The 17,408-nt window shown below is 42.6% G+C and overlaps 1 protein-coding gene across 9 annotated transcripts in view; it reads left to right on the top strand.

The window, feature by feature from the left end:
* The window catches only part of DENND6A (DENN domain containing 6A), a 142,005-nt gene that overhangs the window by 56,442 nt on the left and 68,155 nt on the right, over positions 1 to 17,408 (top strand). For 4 of the 9 annotated variants that reach the window (XM_074403621.1, XM_074403620.1, XM_074403616.1 and 1 more), the window contains exon 1: positions 7,584 to 7,924. In XM_074403621.1, the coding sequence (XP_074259722.1) occupies positions 7,688 to 7,924 (237 nt within the window). In that variant the 5' untranslated portion in view covers positions 7,584 to 7,687. Of the gene's footprint in view, positions 1 to 930; positions 1,148 to 7,583; positions 7,925 to 17,408 lie in introns of those variants that run through there. The other 5 variants (XM_074403617.1, XM_074403619.1, XM_074403618.1 and 2 more) reach the window with 2 other exon arrangements.

Below are 17,408 nucleotides of genomic sequence, written 5' to 3' on the forward strand. Positions count from 1 at the left end.
ACAGAGCAAGATCCTGTCTCAAAACAAACAAACAAACAAACAGCCAAAAAACTTTAACCTTTTCAGGTAAAAGAAGCATTTTATGGCTTCTCTTTGGTAGATCCAAATTGCTAGCATCACTGCTCTTGCACTTTATGGCCATTCATAATTAAGTAAAATAAGGGTCACTTGAACACAAGCATTGCGATACTATAACAGTCAATCTGATAATGCAGACAACTACTAAGTGACAAACAGCAGAGCAGCATATACCAGGGGTCCCCAAACCCCCAGGCAAGGGACTGGTACTGGTCTCCATGGCCTCTTAGAAACTGGGCCACACAGCAGGAGGTGAGCAGCAGGCAAGTGAGCGAAGCTTCATCTGTATTTACAGCCGCTTCCTATCACTGGCATTACCGCGTGAGCTCTGCCTCCTGTCAGATCAGCAGCGGCATAGGAATGTGAATTCTATCATTCACTGCGCATGCAAGGGATCTAGGCTGCCTGCTTTTTAAGAGAATCTAATGCCTGACATGTGTCACTGTCTTCCATCACCCCTAGATGGGACCTAGATCTAGTTGTAGGAAAACAAGCCCAGGGCTCCCGCTGATTCTATATTACGGTGAGTTGTATAATTATTTCATTATATGTTACAATGTAATAGTAATAGAAATAAAGTGCACAATAAATGTAATGTACTTGAATCATACCAAAACCATCCCCTCCATTCTGGTCTGAAAAATGTTAAGGACCATTGGCATATACAATGTGGATAGCATGGACAAAGGGATGAGATGGACCACCCTGAGATTTCATAATGCTACTCACAATGGCACACAAATTGAAACTTATGAATTTAAAACATTTTTATTTTTATTTTTTACCTTGCAGCTCCAGTTCAAAGGGATTAATGTACTATTTTTTAAAACAGAGTCTCATTCTGTTGCCCAGGATGAAGTGCACTGGCATGATCACGGGTCACTGCAGCCTCAACCTCCTAAGCTCAAGCAATCCTCCCACCTCAGCCTCCCAAGTAGCTGGAACTACAGATGCACACCACCATATCAGCTATTTTTTTGGTATTTTTTGTAGTGAAATGTTGTCTACGTTGAACTCCTGGGGTCAAGCAATCCACCCATCTCATCTTTCCAAAAGGCTGCGATTACAGGTATGGGTCACTGTGCCCAGCCCGCAATATACAATTTTTAAAATTCATTTCTCTATTCTTGGACATTTAGGTGGCTTCTAATTTTTTACTACTGTAAGCAACTCTATTTTATTCTGTTAATATTTTACTTATGAAAGCAATGTATGTTATTTCTAAATAATTCCCAAAATATAGTATTGTGTAAAATAAAAAGAAAAATTCCCTATTTTATTCACCAGTACTTCTGTTTCCTGGCACTTCTATGCCCCATAAGGAAACACTATTAATTTACTGTGCATCATCTAAAGTTTTGTTTTCTGACTCACTTTTTTCTTTTCCTTCTATTCTATTAACCTACGGTGTTTTTTTTCTTTCTTTGTTTTCTGCTCTTGTCATGCTCTGCCTCAAGCAACCTCTTTGCTCTTCTTATTTGCTTCTTGGTCTAGGAAACCAAACAAATAAATCTATTAAAATTATGTATAAATTTATTATTTTTAAAGCACTGGGAGTAGAAAAGGAACAAAGAAATCTCTAAGTGGTCACACCACTGTCCTCCAGCCTGGGTAACAGAGCAAGACCCAGTCTCAAAAAAAAAAAAAAAAGGAAGAAGAAGAAGAAGCAGAAATCTCTAACTGATTGTGTTCAATTAGTTGTAAACAGCACTGAACTTGAGCTTGGACCAGCCAGAATTATGTGTAAACCTAGACAACATAAGTTATGACTGAAGGCTTCACATCTCTTTGATTGAATTTTACTATTTTCTCCTTTTGTATTTTGGCTTATATTGAGCCTATTAAACCTACTTCCTAGCACTAACTGCATCAGACAGTTGGAGAAGTAATCTTTATTTTTATTTATTTTTTTCTAGAGACAAGATCTTGCTCTGTTGCCCAGGTATAGTACAGTGGTATGATCATAGGTCACTGCAGCCTTGAACTCCTGGGCTCAAGAGATCCTCCTGCTTCAGCCTCCCAAGTAGCTGTATCTACAGGTATGGGCCACCATGACCAGCTAATGTTTTAAATTTTTTTGTAGAGATGGAGTCTCCCTATGTTGCCCAGGCTGGTCTCTTAACTTCTCCTGCAGTTTGGCCTCCCAACGTGTTGGGATTACAGGTGTGAGCCACTGCACCTAGCCGAAAGGTAACCTTTAAATAAGGTTACTCTCCCCGTGTTATCTTTACTTTTCTTAAGCCAAGAGTACATTACAGTTAAGAAACATTTTAATGTTAACTTTTAATATGTTCATACAAATTACCATGGAAGGAAAATTCTGTAAAATAAGGAAAGAGCAGTTCAAGATACTTTTTTGAAGTGCATTCATTCATTAATTAAATATGTACTGAGTGCCTGCCACATATCAGGCCCTGTATAAATATTAAGAATGTAAAAACAAAACAAAAAAAGCTCTTTATTATTTTTTCTTTTCTCTCTCTCTCTCTCTCTCTCTCTCTCTTTCTCTCTCTTTTGTTTGTTTAAGACAGAATCTCACTCTGTTGCCTAGGCTGTGCAGTGGTACAATCACCTCTCCCTGCTGCCTTGATCTCCTGGGCTCATGTGATCCTCTAGGCTCAGCCTCCTGAATAGCTAGGACTATAGGTATGTGCTGCATAGTCCTGGCTTTAAGGAATCCTCTTGCCTTGGCCGCCCAAAGTGTTGGGAATAGAGGTCTGAGCCACTACCACACCCAGCCACCATTTTTTGAGGAAACACTGTTTAGGAAACCTGATAGTGCATTTTTATTTTATTTTATTTAGATGGAGGCTTTCTCTGTTGCCCAGGATGGAGTGCAGTGGTACAATTTTGGCTTACTGCAACCTCCCCCTTCTAGGTTCAAGAGATTCTCCTGCCTCAGCCTCCCAAGCTGGCATTACAGGCGGATGCCACTATGCCTGGCTAATTTTTATATTTTTAGTAGAGATGGGGTTTCACCATGTTGGCCAAGCTGGTCTTGAACTCCTGACCTCAAGTGATCTACCTGTCTCAGCCTCCCAAAGTGCTGGGATTACAGGCATGAGCCACCGCATCTGGCCCTGATTGTGCATTTTATAGTTTTCTTTGGCTGGATCCCCCCTCCAAAATCTGTATTTGAGCACTTTTGTCTTTCAGAGAAGTACAGCAGTAAACTCAGTTCTCTATTGATAACACATTGGCATTGGACCGCTGTGTATTTCTCTATGTGTTTTTTCACCACCACAAGTATAGCTATGTCCCAGCACCCCTGACAGCATTTACCTTAAGTGCAAGAGGGAAGTCCCCTGGCTTCCCATCTAGGTAAATATCTAGGACATTTGGACTCCCTGTGGGTCTTTTTGGTAAAACTAAGCCCAGAGACCTGACGCTGCATTTCACAATTCACACCATTGTCTAATGCTCACCCTTTCGTTATTTTTTTCTTCTGTTAAAACTGAAAACTGCTGAAATGCCAGAAGTTTGGCTAGGGGTGAGTAGGGAAGTTTGGAATGTTTTTAATCCTGTGTTCAGTGCTCTTGGTAATATTAGAAGAGCAGCAGAGCCATGAATCTAGTCATGCTCTTGGCTAACACAGTCTACCCTGACTTAAGTGCTCCTCACATGAAAAAAGATCCAGGGCTTTAGTTGACAGTAAATGCAACCTGAGCCAGTGATGTGACCTGGCTGCCAAAACAAGTAAATGTGATATGAACTGGCATTAAAAGAAGCCTCGTGGCTAGGACAAGGAAAGTAATAGTCCCAGAGTACATTCTGCAATGGTCAGATCACACCTGGAGGATGGATGGTGTTTCCTTCCACGCTTTAAGAGTGATGTTGACAAGCTGGAGTATGTCCAAATTGGGCAACAGGATGATGAATGGCCTAGAAACTACATCTTTTGAGGAATAGTTAGAGGATGTGGGGTAGTTACTCTGAAAACTAGAAGGCATGGGGATGTGGGATAACTATTTTCAAATGTTTGCAGGGCTATCATGTAGAAGAGTTGGACTCTTTTGTGTAATCTCAGCAAGCACAGCTTAGACCAATGGGTGTATATCACAAAGTGGCTGATTTTGTCTCTGTAAAGGGAAGAACTTTCTAGCCCTTATGAACACCTAGAAAATAGCAGTTCTGAAAGGTAGTGACTTTATTTATTTATTTATTTATTGTATTTGATTTTTGAGACAGAGTCTCACTCTTGTTGCTCAGGCTAAAGTGCAGTGGTGCGATCTCGGCTCACCACAACCTCTGCCTCCTGGGTTCAAGTGATTCTCCCACCTCAGCCTCCTGAGAAGCTGGGATTACAGGCATTCGCCACCATATCCAGCTAATTTTTTGTATTTTTAGTAGAGACAGGGTCTCACCATGTTGACCAGGCTGGTCTCCAACTCCTTACCTCAAGTGATCCCCCAACCTCTGCCTCCCAAAGTACAGGGATTACAGGCGTGAGCCACCGCACCTGGCCTATTTATTCATTTAATTAATTTATTTTTTGAGACAGTCTCCCTCTGTTGCCCAAGTTGGAGTGCAGTGGTGTGTCTCAGTTCACTGTCAACTCTACCTCCCCAGTTCAAGGGATCCTCCCACCTCAACCTTCCTAGTAGCTGGGATTACAGGTGTGCACCACCACACCTGGCTAATTTTTGTATTTTTAGTAGAGATAGGATTTCACCATGTTGGCCAGGCTGGTCTGGAACTCCTAGACCTCAGGTGGGTGATCCACCTGCCTCCACCTCCCAAAGTGCTGGGATTACAGGCTAATGACTTAACTTTAATAGAGAGTGTTAGAAAAGAGGCTGGTTAACTGAATGTCAGAAGATCCATGAATAGCATAGGAAGTTGAAAGAGATAATCCTATCCAAAATCCTTTCAGAGTCAAAGGTCCTGATGATGAACCATCAGAAGGTGTCAGTATCTTGTTCCTTAGCGCCCATTAACAACAGAAACGGTGTGAAAACATTGTAAGGCAGAATGTCAAAGTTACGAAGGTAGAGGGAAATAAAGCCATTAGCTACTTTGTTTTCCCTGGTGGTTATTCGGTGTATAAAGATTTAAGCAGTAGTGTGTTGTTTTCTGTTTTTCTCTCCAAACAGGTTTTTTACTTTTAAAATTCTCTAGAGCTTTGGTGTGCTTTCTTTCTCTGAAAACTCTGGTCCTCCTAATATGTTGTTTTCAGGGTACTGTATTTTGACAAGATTATTCTTTTTTTTTTTTTTTTTTTTTTGAGATGGAGTTTCGCTCTTGTTACCCAGGCTGGAGTGCAATGGCACGATCTCGGCTCACCGCCACCTCCGCCTCCTGGGCTCAGGCAATTCTCCTGCCTCAGCCTCCCGAGTAGCTGGGATTACAGGCACGCGCCACCATGCCCAGCTCATTTTTTGTATTTTTAGTGGAGACGGGGTTTCACCATGTTGACCAGGATGGTCTCGATCTCTCGACCTCGTGATCCACCCGCCTCGGCCTCCCAAAGTGCTGGGATTACAGGCGTGAGCCACCGCGCCCAGCGACAAGATTATCCTTAATCCAGTATTATAAAGCAGCATTTCAGAGAATGTAGTTTGTGTCTATGTATCAAAGAACCAGCCCTGTGGAACAGGTAGTGGTCTTTCTTTTTGGCTTTTGTTTTTGAGACGGGGTTTTGCTGTGTTGCCCAGGCTGGAGTACGATGGCACAATCAAGGCTCACTGCAGCCTTGACCTGGGCTCCAGTGATCCTCCCACCTCAGCCTGGAACTACAGGTGTGCGCCACCATGCCCAGCTAATTTTTAATTTTTTGTTTTAAGAGATGGGGCCTCCCTATGTTGCCCAGGCTGGTCTCAAACTCCTGGGCTCAAGTGATCCTACCACCTCGGCCTCCCAATGTGCTGGGATTAGAGGTGTGAGCCACTGTGCCTGGCCACAACTGGTGTTTTGAGATCATTTATCATTAAAAATGAAGTAGCATCTGGTAAAATGTGTGCATTAGGATAGCGTAGATTTTCCCAACAGTCAGGGAAGTGAGTTAGTAGTCACCATTCCCATTTACCAGAAACTGGGTTTTGGAGTGGCTTGTCTACCATAATTGTGGGTGGAGCTGGCACTAGAATCCAGAACTTCTGACTTTCAGGCCAGTGTTCCTTCTAATACAAAAAATGCTACTGTTCTTTCCCAATACTGAGTTTAGAGTATTTTACTTGATCGCAAAATACAGTTTTTCCTTTTTTAAGCACAGCAGGTCTCTGGAGTAGGATGGCAGGCTACATTGGCTAAAGACTTGGCCTCTAACTTAAGTGCTGTCCCTAAGTTCTTTTTTGTCTACAGGAAGTCCATAGCAAACATCACTACTGATGTCTGTGCATACTTGACCACCTCCTTGAAAACAGGGATGCTAACACTTGTTCCAAAAAAATTCTAAGAATGTGAAGAGGGCAGTTATTTGTCAAATGTAATGGATTTGACTCGGCAGTACAGCAAAACGCTTAAGCTCTGCTGTCTTTTTTGTTTTGCGTTGTTTTTTTTAGAGATGCAGTCATGCTATGCTGCCCAGGCTGGAGTGCAATGGCTGTTCGCAGGCGTGATCATACCGCACTGCAGCCTGGAGCTCCTACTCAAGTGATCATCCCTGGCCTTAGCTGACCTCAGCTTCCCAAGTAGCTGGGATCATAGGCATGACACCTTGCTGGTTTACTCATTTTTCTATTGAGGTATTATTGTGTTTCCTACTTTTACTATGCTATTTACACTCAACATAGTAGGTGGTGAATAAATACTAGTTAGTATCCTGGCTGGTCCAATAATCAGTAACAATTGATCTCAAAATACGAAGCTGCTTGACACCAGGCTCTTGCCCCAGTGCTCAGAGAGATCCATAGGTTGCTGTGGAGGCCAACCTGCCCAACCTGGGGTCCCAGAAAGGTCTGGGGATGTGTGTTGAGTGAGTCACAGCCAGCCAGGCCAAGGAAGGTGGAGGTGGCAGGGTGGGGAGGCCTTGCTGGAGAAGGAACAGCTGAGTGAACGCACAGATCTCTGAATCAGCAAACTGAATGAGTGAACTGCAAGCCAACATCGAGTTGTCATACTTGTTGAGCTGGTCATGTAACCTCCAGAACCTTCATTTCCTTATCTGTAAAAAAAAAAATACTGTCTATTTACTTGCGATTATGTGAAGATTCAATAAGGTAATATTTGTAAATATTCGCACTTGTACTTGGAACATCAACTGGCACAAAGTAAGCGTTCAATGTTATCCACCGTTACCATTACACTTTCATAATTGAATAATACCTGATTATAATAATTATGAACGGTGTCATTCCACGAATAATTTATTCCCTGGTCGTGGACTGCGAACGAGGTTGGTAGGGATTCATAAACCAAAGAGATTTCAGAGAAGGAGGCCAGGGCCGGCTTCACAATCCAAGACAAGCGATAGCGTGACGTCCCCACGTCCGGTCCTGGCCCAGGAGGATCTGCGCAGATCCGCGCTCCCAGGGTCACGTGACCCGCAGCCCCGCCCGGACCGAATGGATCCCCGGCGGCTGCGGCAGCGGCCTCTGCGACTGCGCGGAGCCGAGCGCGCTCTACGGCGCGGTCCGCGGTTGAGGCGGCGCGAACAGCCAGGGGGCGGCGAATGGCTCTGAGGGGCCCCGCGGGCTTGGGGCCCGGCTCTCGAAGGCCGTTGGACGAGGCAGTGGCGGTCGTCGAGGGGCGCGAGGCGCCGGCCCTTGTGGCGGCGGGAGGCGCGCCAGAGGACGAGGAAGAGGACGATGGCCGTGCCCGGGGCCTGCTGCGCTGGGACGGTTTCTCCGCCTGGCTGCACTGCGTGTGTGTGGTGGGCTTCGACCTGGAGCTGGGCCAGGCCGTGGAGGTGAGGCCCGCCCAGCCCTGTCTCCGCGCTCCGCCCTCGCGCCGGGGCGGCTCCAGCAGAGCTCTTGGCCCGCCGGCTGGCAGGCCTGGACCCCATCAGCCGCGCATCCGGGCGTGGCCAGTGTCCCCGCCGGCGCTCGGCAGGGCTGCGGTCCTAGGGCACTTCCCGGGGGAGGATCTTGGGCTGCGGCTAGGGGTGACAAGTTCTCTCTAGGCCCCTCCTAAATACTTGTTGATATTCATCTTTTTCTTTCGTTTCAATCCACAGTGACAGGAATCACTAAAAGGGTTAGTAGCATCCACCCGGAGAAGCCTGCAGGCAGGATGTTTGGTACTTTTTCAAGAAGGGAACAATGCCTGTAACAGATGAGGAACTCTAATAGCCAGACGTGCACAACCAACTTTAAAGGCTCACATTGTTTTGGTCATTTGCAGGAACTCTTAGAGCATTCCCCTCAGCCTGAGCCAAAATGCTTATCTAAGCATGCATTTTCTCCCTTCCTCCTTTTGTGCCTTATTTCTGTTATTTATTTTTTATGTTGCCTCTGGAACAGTGGGGTGAAACAAATATCAAGACGAATACAGGGAAAATCGTCTGCTTGTAAATCAGTCAACTTTTCCATCCTTATATATGGCCCCTTATCGAAAGGCTTTAGAAACATCCATTCTTGAGGTTGTTTTAAAGTCCTTTTAGCCTAAGGAATTGCTTGTCTTCATGTGTCCTAGGAAAAGGTTATCAGAGAGGCATTTGTTTAGACATTTTTGTTTTTTTTTTTTTTGGTTTGGTGACAGATTTTGATCTCATTCTGACTGTAGTGGCCTGGTTGACTAAGAAAATTGGCTAGCGGGGGGTTAATACGAAACTGCTGCTTTTGTATTCGGCCTGCCTTCTGGGTATTTTATTGTAACACAGTTCAAGGACAGTAAGTTTCCATTAAGATCCAAGCATTATATTAGTTGCAGGGCATACAAATAGGATGTGCTCTAACTTATATTTGTAGATTGAGGCAACAATTTAGAGGAGAACCAAGAATTAATCATAGTAGCTGATAGGGCCAAATGCAGTGCCTGGCACCTAGTGGCATTCTAGACATACTTTTGATAGAATGGGTGAATATGTGAGCAATTGTTTATCTTATTAATGTAAGAAAAATAGTTTCCAAAGATTTTGAATAAGATTTATAAGCCATTTATTATTCATCTTGCCATGTTAACCTGAAGTTACATGTACAACAAGACACAGTTTAACCAGAAAGCATAAGAATGGATGGTTGTAGTTTATTGTGTTTTTAAATTGCTAAAGGAGATCTTTTTGGATTCTCATAATTTGGGACATTCTTTTATAATATGAGTATATGTCTTTTGACCAAATAAGCAGAATACTTAATATAGTTGAGGTACTGAAAAAATGTGAATTATTAAAGGACTTAATTTTGAGTTTCATTTTCCAAGGTGTATGCCTCTGTATGGAGTTTTTTTAAGGTCAGAAGTTCTTAACTTTTTTGCTTTCTGGATCTTTTAAAAATATGAACATTGTGAACTTTCCACTAGGAAAAGACTTCATGATACAAAGTCATGTATGTGTTTCCATAGACTGTCTGAGTTTATCCATGGACCTTCTGTTCCATTGTCCCCACATTAAGAAGCGCCGATTTTAGAATGTGTAGGATGAGGGTAGGGGAAAATCCCTAAAAAAGGAAGGTTGAGGCTGCTGTGAGCCATATTCCTGGCACTGCACTCCAGCCTGGGTGACAAAGTGTTCCCCAGAAAACCCAAGCAAAACCCAGACTCTAAAGCTGGGCTGCCTAGGTTTGAATCCATGTGACTTTGGGCAAGTTGCTTAGCTTGTTTGAGCCTCACATTCTTCCTTTTTATAACAGGATAACAGTACATATATCATGACATTGTTGTGAGGATTAGGTAATTTAATGTTTATAAAGCATTTGGAACAGTTCTGGGACACAGTAAGATGTATTTAAGTCTGCATTTGAGAAGCATTGATTTTCTAGAAATTTCCTTTTTCTTTCCTTTTTTTTTCTTTTTTGATTTTTTTTTTTTTTGTTTCTGAAAACAGATCACATCATATCTTTTCTTTTTTTTGAGATGGAGTGTCACCCTGTCACCCAGGCTGGAGGGCAATGGCATGATCTTGGCTCACTGCAACCTCTGCCTCCCAGGTTCAAGCAACTCTTGCGCCTCAGCCTCCTGAGTAGCTGGGATTATAGCAACCTGCCATCATGCCTGGCTCATTTTTATATTTTTGTAGAGACAGAGTTTCACCATGTTGGCCAGGCTGGTCTTGAACTCCTGACCTCAGGTGATTCACCTGCCTCAGCCTCCAAAGGTGCTGGGATTATAGGCATGAGCCACTATGCCTGGCTCCTTTTTCAGTAAAGAGGACCCCTGATTTTTGCTTTATGAAGTTCACCCTCAGTTTTCTCAATTGTAAAATGAATTGAGGTACTAGAATCAATACCTTTTTTTAGTAGGGGAACTTTGTTCCCTGTGTAAATATAAATCTAATCTGGAACCTTAATGACTAATCTTGTTGAAATGGGGCCTATGTATGTATCTTTGTTTGTCTACAACAGAAACTAATTTAAGCTACCTCAGACCTGTTTTCTACCTCACCCTCAGTTTTCTCAATTGTAAAATGAATTGAGGTACTAGAATCAATACGTTTTTTTATTAGGGGAACTTTGTTCCCTGTGTAAATATAAATCTAATCTGGAACCTTAATGACTAATCTTACTGAAATGGGGCTTATGTGTGTATCTTTGTCTACAGCAGAAACTAATTTAAGCTACCTTAGACCTGTTTCCAGGTGTTTAAGACATAAACCTGGTCAGGCTTCAGAAAATGGCTAGAGTTCAGAACCAGGGAAACCTCTTGTTTTTGGGGTGTGTGTGTAGGGGTCTTGTTTATGTTTCATGCTCCCTGCAAACTGGCTTTTTCCCTTTCTCTGATTTTTTCTTCCTTAGACACATGGCCTGGCTTAGACTGGAGTGCAGTGGCATGATCATAGCTCACTATAGCTTTGAACTGCTAAGCTGGAGGGATCCTCCTGAGTTTCTAGGACTACAGACATGCACTACCACACCCAGCTATTTTTTAATTTTTTGGTGGAGATGGAATAGTCTTGCTGTCTTGCCCAGGTTGGTCTCAAACTTTTGGCCTCAAACTAACCTGCTGCCTCTGCCTCACAAAGTGCTGGGATTATAGGTGTCAGCCACCATGCCCAGCCCTTCTTCTCCCATCTTTAAGGTGGAAGTTAATGTTTTTAGCCACTTTAGTGAAAAAGAGTGAATCTTTAACTCTCTCCCAAATGCCAGAGGAATATAATCTGGCCTGGTTTGGGGCAGGTTCCCACTGTGATACAGTTGGCTCAAGACCTGAGTAGAAGGGGTAGTGGTTCACCTAGCATGAAATGTCTTTTATGGCCCTGTCCTAGGTGAAGGGGATGGTAAGGAGGTTTTTGAGCTAGGAAGAAACTGAACAAGGTGTTGACTACAGCGGATGGGTGTTGAGCTGCTTTTCCCCTGAAGTGGCTCTGTAGACATTACCACAGAATCAAAGTGTCCTCTGGAACAAGGACACTTTGAAACCTCCTGGGTTTTATATACTCTATCTCACTTTTAGCTTTGAAATTACCCATTATTTAGTGAAGCCTTAATTATCTAAATACAGAATTACCTTATTTATTCAAGTATTTTTTTTGAGTGAATAAATAACATACTCATTGTTGCAAACTTGGCAAGTAAAGAAATTATAAACACTAGAAAATATCACTGAATTCTACTAAGAGGCAACTGCTGTTAATATTTGGCATTTTTATTGATGCTTTTTTTCTTAATATAATTTTGTATCCGTCAAGGATTAATTTGGTAGGAACAGAAACCTCAAATAAACTTAAGGGATGTAGATTGTAGGGATTCCAGGCAGTCTTTTGGAATCCAAGTGTGTGGGAAGCGGGGATGAACCTGTGGGATTTGGAAAGCCCCAGGCTTTTGCTTTTGCCCTTGTCTCTGGAGCCGCTTTTTTGTTTTTTTTGTTTGTTTGTTTTTTGTCTTTGCTTTTTGCATGTCTGTTCCATTCTCGATGTTGAGACTGGTTTGTGCTGCAGTGACCTTAGTTTCTGATCCCTCATTACTCTGCTTGACTTTGGGTTTCCATGGTACTGAATTTAGCCAAACTGTTTTTCTGAAATGAGGCTGAAGCTTAATACTGGAGTATCTGATTGGCTCAGCATGGGATATGTGTCCCATTTTGTTCACCTGTGGTCAGGAGACAAGGTTTCAATAGCAGTAGCAGTCACTTAGGCTCACCCTGCAATAAGAGGGACACTACCAAAGCATGGTATGGGCAACAGTCTGCTAAACGTGTCTACCATGAGTCTGCTTTTATTCATAAATATTCTCATAGTTTGTGAGGTCATTAGACTTTTCATAAGCTGGGTGCTGTGGCTCACATCTGTAATCCCAGCACTCTGGGAGGCTGAGGCGGGTAGATCACTTCAGGTCAGGAGTTTGAGACCACTGTGGCCCACATGATAAAACCCTGTCTCTACTAAAAAAAAAAAATAAAATAAAAAATTAGCCTGTATGGTGGCACGGTCCTGTAATCCCAGCTACTCAGGCGGCTGAGGCAGGAGGATCACTTGAACCTGGGAGGTGGAGGCTGCAGTGAACTGAGATCATAGCACTGTACTCCAGCCTGGGCAACAGAGCAAGACTTTGTCACAAAAACAAAAGCAAAAAAGAACCAATTCTTCATAAATATAATTTTACAAACCATAAGTTATTTTCTGTTTGTTTGTTTGTTTGTTTGTTTGAGATGGTCTCACTTTGTTGCCCAGGCTGGGGTGCAGTAATGCAGTGGCTCACCGAAGCCTTGAACTCCCTGCTCAGGTGAGCCTTCCCTGGTAGCTCATGCTGCAGACATGTGCTTCTGTACCAGGCTGATTTTTGAATATTTGTGCAGAGATGGGGCCTTGCTTTGTTGTCCAGGATGGTCTCAAATTCCTGGCTTCAAAAAATCCTCCTACCTCCGCCTTCTGCTGGGATTACAGGTGTGAGCCACTGTATCTGGCCGTCAGCCTGTTCTTTGAAACTTTGAAGCCAGGTATTCACTTTTCTCTCGCTATGAAAGTCTTAGAGGCCATAGTCTTCCAATAGAAGGCTGTTCCACCTACGTTGAAAATCTGTTATTTAGTGTAGTCACTTTCATCATTTCTCTTAGATTTTCTGGATAACTTGCCATACTATCAGTCCTTGCTGCTTCACCTTGCACTTCTATGTTATGGAGACAGCTTCTTTCCTTAAATCTCATAAATCTGCTAGCTTCCAACTTTTCTTCTGCAGATTCCTCACCTCTCTCAGCCATAACAGAATTGAACAGAGCTCTTGCTCTGAAGTAGGCTTTGGCTTAGGGAATGTTGTAGTTGGTTTGCTCCTCTCTCCAGACCACTCAGACTTTCTCCACATCAGCAATAAGGCTGTTTCAGTTTCTTATCATTCATGTGTTCACTGGAGTAGCACTTTTAATTTCCTTCAAAAACTTTTCCTTTGGCTGGGTGTGGTGGCTCAGGCCTGTAATCCCACCACTTTGGGAGGCTGAGGTAGGAGGATTCCTTGAGCCCTGGAGTTTGAGACCAGACTGGGCAACATGGTGAAACCCTGTTGCATAAAAAAAGAAAGACAGAACTTTTCCTTTGCATTCACAAGTTGGCTGTTTGGTCCAAGAGGCCTAGCTTTTGGCCTGTCTCAGCTTTTGACATGCCTTCCTCATAAACTTAATCATTTCTAGCTTTTTTTTTTTTTTTTTTTGAGACAGAGTTTCGCTCTTGTTACCCAGGCTGGAGTGCAATGGCGCGATCTCGGCTCACCACAACCTCCGCCTCCTGGGTTCAGGCAATTCTCCTGCCTCAGCCTCCCGAGTAGCTGGGATTACAGGCACGTGCCACCATGCCCAGCTAATTTTTTGTATTTTTAGTAGAGACGGGGTTTCACTATGTTGACCGGGATGGTCTCGATCTCTCGACCTCGTGATCCACCCGCCTCGGCCTCCCAAAGTGCTGGGATTACAGGCTTGAGCCACCGCGCCCGGCCCATTTCTAGCTTTTGATTTAAAGTGAGATATGTGTGACTCTTCCTTTTATGTAAACACTTAGAGGCCATTATAGAGTTATTCATTGGCCCAACTGCAATGTTCTCATGTCTTAGGGAATAGGGGGGCCTGAAGAGAGGGAGAGAGATGGGGTAATGGGTGGTCAATGGAGTTGTCAGAACACATGTATTTATTTAAGAAATTTGCCATCTTATATGGGCATGGTTTGTGGTGCTCCAAAACAATTGCAGTACTAACATCAAAGATAACTTATCACACCACTGTAACAGATACAATAGTAACAAAAAAGTTTGAAGTATTGTGAGAATGACCAAAATAACACAGAGACGCAAAATGAACACATTGTTGGAAAAATGATGCTGATAGACTTGCTTGACGTAGGCTTGCCACAAACCTGTAACTTGCAGAAACTAGTAACTACAAAGCACCATGAAATGATGCACAATAAAACAAGGTATGCCTCTATTAATAAAAGGAGAAGGAAGAATGGTATTGGAAGGCAGCAAGCATTCACTGCCTTACCTGAGAGCAGTTATAATCTTTTTTTTTTTTTTTTTTTGAGATGGTTTTGCTCTTGTTGCCCAGGCTGGAGTGCAATGGCATGATCTTGGCTCACTATGACCTCCGCCTCCTGGGTTCAAGCGATTCTCCTGCCTTAGCCCCCCGAGTAACTGGGATTATAGGCGTGCACCACCACACCTGGCTAATTTTGTGTTTTTAGTAGAAATGGGGCTTCTCCATGTTGGTCAGGCTGGTCTTGAGCTCCCAACCTCCAGTGATCTGCTCGTCTTGGCTTCCCAAAGTGCTGGGATTACAAGCGCTTGCCACTGCACCCAGCTGAGCAGTTCTAATCTTATGTGATCAAAGGTTTGTTCTGAAAGATTTCTAAGCTGGGGTTTTACGCTATAAACTTTACTAACTTTGAACTCTTTGAGAGCCAAGGGTATATATGCCTGAAAAATTCTACACCATTATGTAACTTTGAAATAAAGGAACATGTCCTGTTTTACCTGGGATATGGAAATACCTGTTAATGCTAATTGAAAATGAGGCTAACCATTTATATCTTGGTAAATTTAAGCTTTATTTTTTGAAATGGAGTCTTGCTTTGTTGCCCAGGCTGGAGTGCAGTGGTGCGATCTCCATTCACTGCAGCCCCTGCCTCCCAGGTTCAAGTGATTCTCTTGCCTCATGCTCCTGAGTATCTGGAATTACAGGCACCTGCCACCGTGCCTGGCTAATGTTTTTTATTGTTGTATTTTTAGTAGAGGTAGGATTTCACCATGTTGGTCAGGCAGGAATTTAAGCTATTTTTGTATCATTGGGATTCTGAGTTATTTTGTTCTTATCATAAGAATCATCTGGGGGCATTTGTTACATATAAGGATTCTGGGGCTCATCCTAGATCTGCTTAATCAGAATCAATTCCAAATGATCATTATGGGTAGGCATGTTTGGAGTATGTTTTTGAATTTTCTCTTTATATATACTTTTCTGTTTTTCTTGTAAACCAGCTGTTGTCAAAATGTGGTCTGAGGATTTCTGGGCATCTCTGAGACCGTTTTAGGAGACTTACAGGATCTTTTCAAACTATGTGTTGCTTTTCTTCATGTTCTTCAACCAAAACAACATATTGCAATAGAATGAACATAGAATGATTCTGCCAAGAGCAAACATCAAAGAAAAGCAAATGAAAGAAAAAAGCAGATATGAGAATCTAGTTATTTCTGTTAGATCAGACATTAAAAATATTTACAAAGATGTCAACAGTGCCGTCTTCTCAGTAAAATTTTTGTTTTATTTAGGAATACAGGTTGTGTGTTCTTAATCTAAGCATTCAAAATCCAATACACTCCAAAATCTGAAACTTTCTGAGTACTGACATGATGCTTAAAGGAAATTTGCATTGAAGCATTTTAGATTTCAGGTTTTTGGATTTGGGATACCTAGCTGGGTAAGTATAATTCAAATATTCTAGAATCTGAAAAGATCTGAAACCCAAAACATTCTGATCCCACCAAGCATTTTGGATAAGGAATACTCAACCTGGATATAGTTACTTTTCATAAAAGAATATGTTGGCCAGGTGCAGCGCCTTATGCCTGTAATCCCAGCACTTTGGGAGGCTGAAGTGGGCAAATCACAAGGTCAGGAGATCGAGACTGTGGTGAAACCCTATCTCTACTAAAATACAAAAAATTAGCCAGGCGTGATCATGCGCACCTGTAGTCCCAGCTATTTGGGAGGCTGAATTCCCCTTAGCAGGGGAATCGCTTGAACCTGGGAGGCAGAGGTTGCAGTGAGCCAAGATTGTACCACTGCACTCAAGCCTGGTGACAGACCTAGACTCCTTCTCAAAACAAACAAACTATATATATCTATCTATCTATATCTATCTATCTATCTATCTATCTATCTATATATATATATATAAAATAGGTTGTTATTTTAGAATAAATTAACAATATTTTAAAAAATGATCGCTTTTAGTTTTTCTAGTGGTAAATGTTGATAGACGTAATCATATGAACAAGAGTTCTTTGGGAGCCTCAATACATTTCGAAAGGATAAAGGGATCTTGGAAACAAAAAGTTTGAGAGTTGCGGTTTTACACTGTCTGGCTTGAGATACTTTGATTAGTTGATTTGTGGGAGGCAGGCTAAAGTGGTAGTTAAGTGGATTGTAAAGTGAAGCCAGGACTGGCATCCTGGTTCCAGTACTTACTAGATGTATTATTTTGATGAAGTCACTCAGTCTCTATGCTTCATCACCTCTGGTATAAACAGGAACCAGCTTCACAGAGTTCCCATAGAGAGTTAAATCAAGTGTGTAAGTCACTAAGCACAGTGCCTTGCACACATCAGGGGCCCAGCAACTTCTGGCTATATTGTGGTAGACAGCTTTAGAGGATGTTGATGTTGTTTCTTTGATTGTTCTATGACTTTAAACAGAAAATTTAAAGAGAAACATTACTTGTGTATCTCATTTCTTTCTCTCTCTCTCTTTTTTTTTTTTTTTTTTTTGAGATAGCATCTCACTTTGTTGCCCAGGCTGGAGTGCAGTGGCATGCAATCATGGCTCAGTGCAGCCTTGAACTCTTGGATTCAAGTGATCCTCTGACCTCAGTTTCACAAGTAGCTGGGACTACAGGTGTGTGACACCTTGCCCTGCTAAATTGTTTTATTTTTTGTGGAGTTAGGATCTCACTGTGTTGCCCAGTGTGGTCTTGAACTCCTGGGCTCAAGGGATCCTTCTGCCTCTGCCTCCAAAGTGTTGAGAACACAGGTGTGAGCCATTGCGCCCAGCCTTGTTTATTCCTTTCAGTCACTCTAATTATTTTATTTTATTTTTTATTTTTT

This window comes from Saimiri boliviensis, chromosome 8, assembly GCF_048565385.1.
Source record: "Saimiri boliviensis isolate mSaiBol1 chromosome 8, mSaiBol1.pri, whole genome shotgun sequence".
Classification (NCBI taxonomy): Eukaryota; Metazoa; Chordata; class Mammalia; order Primates; family Cebidae; genus Saimiri; species Saimiri boliviensis.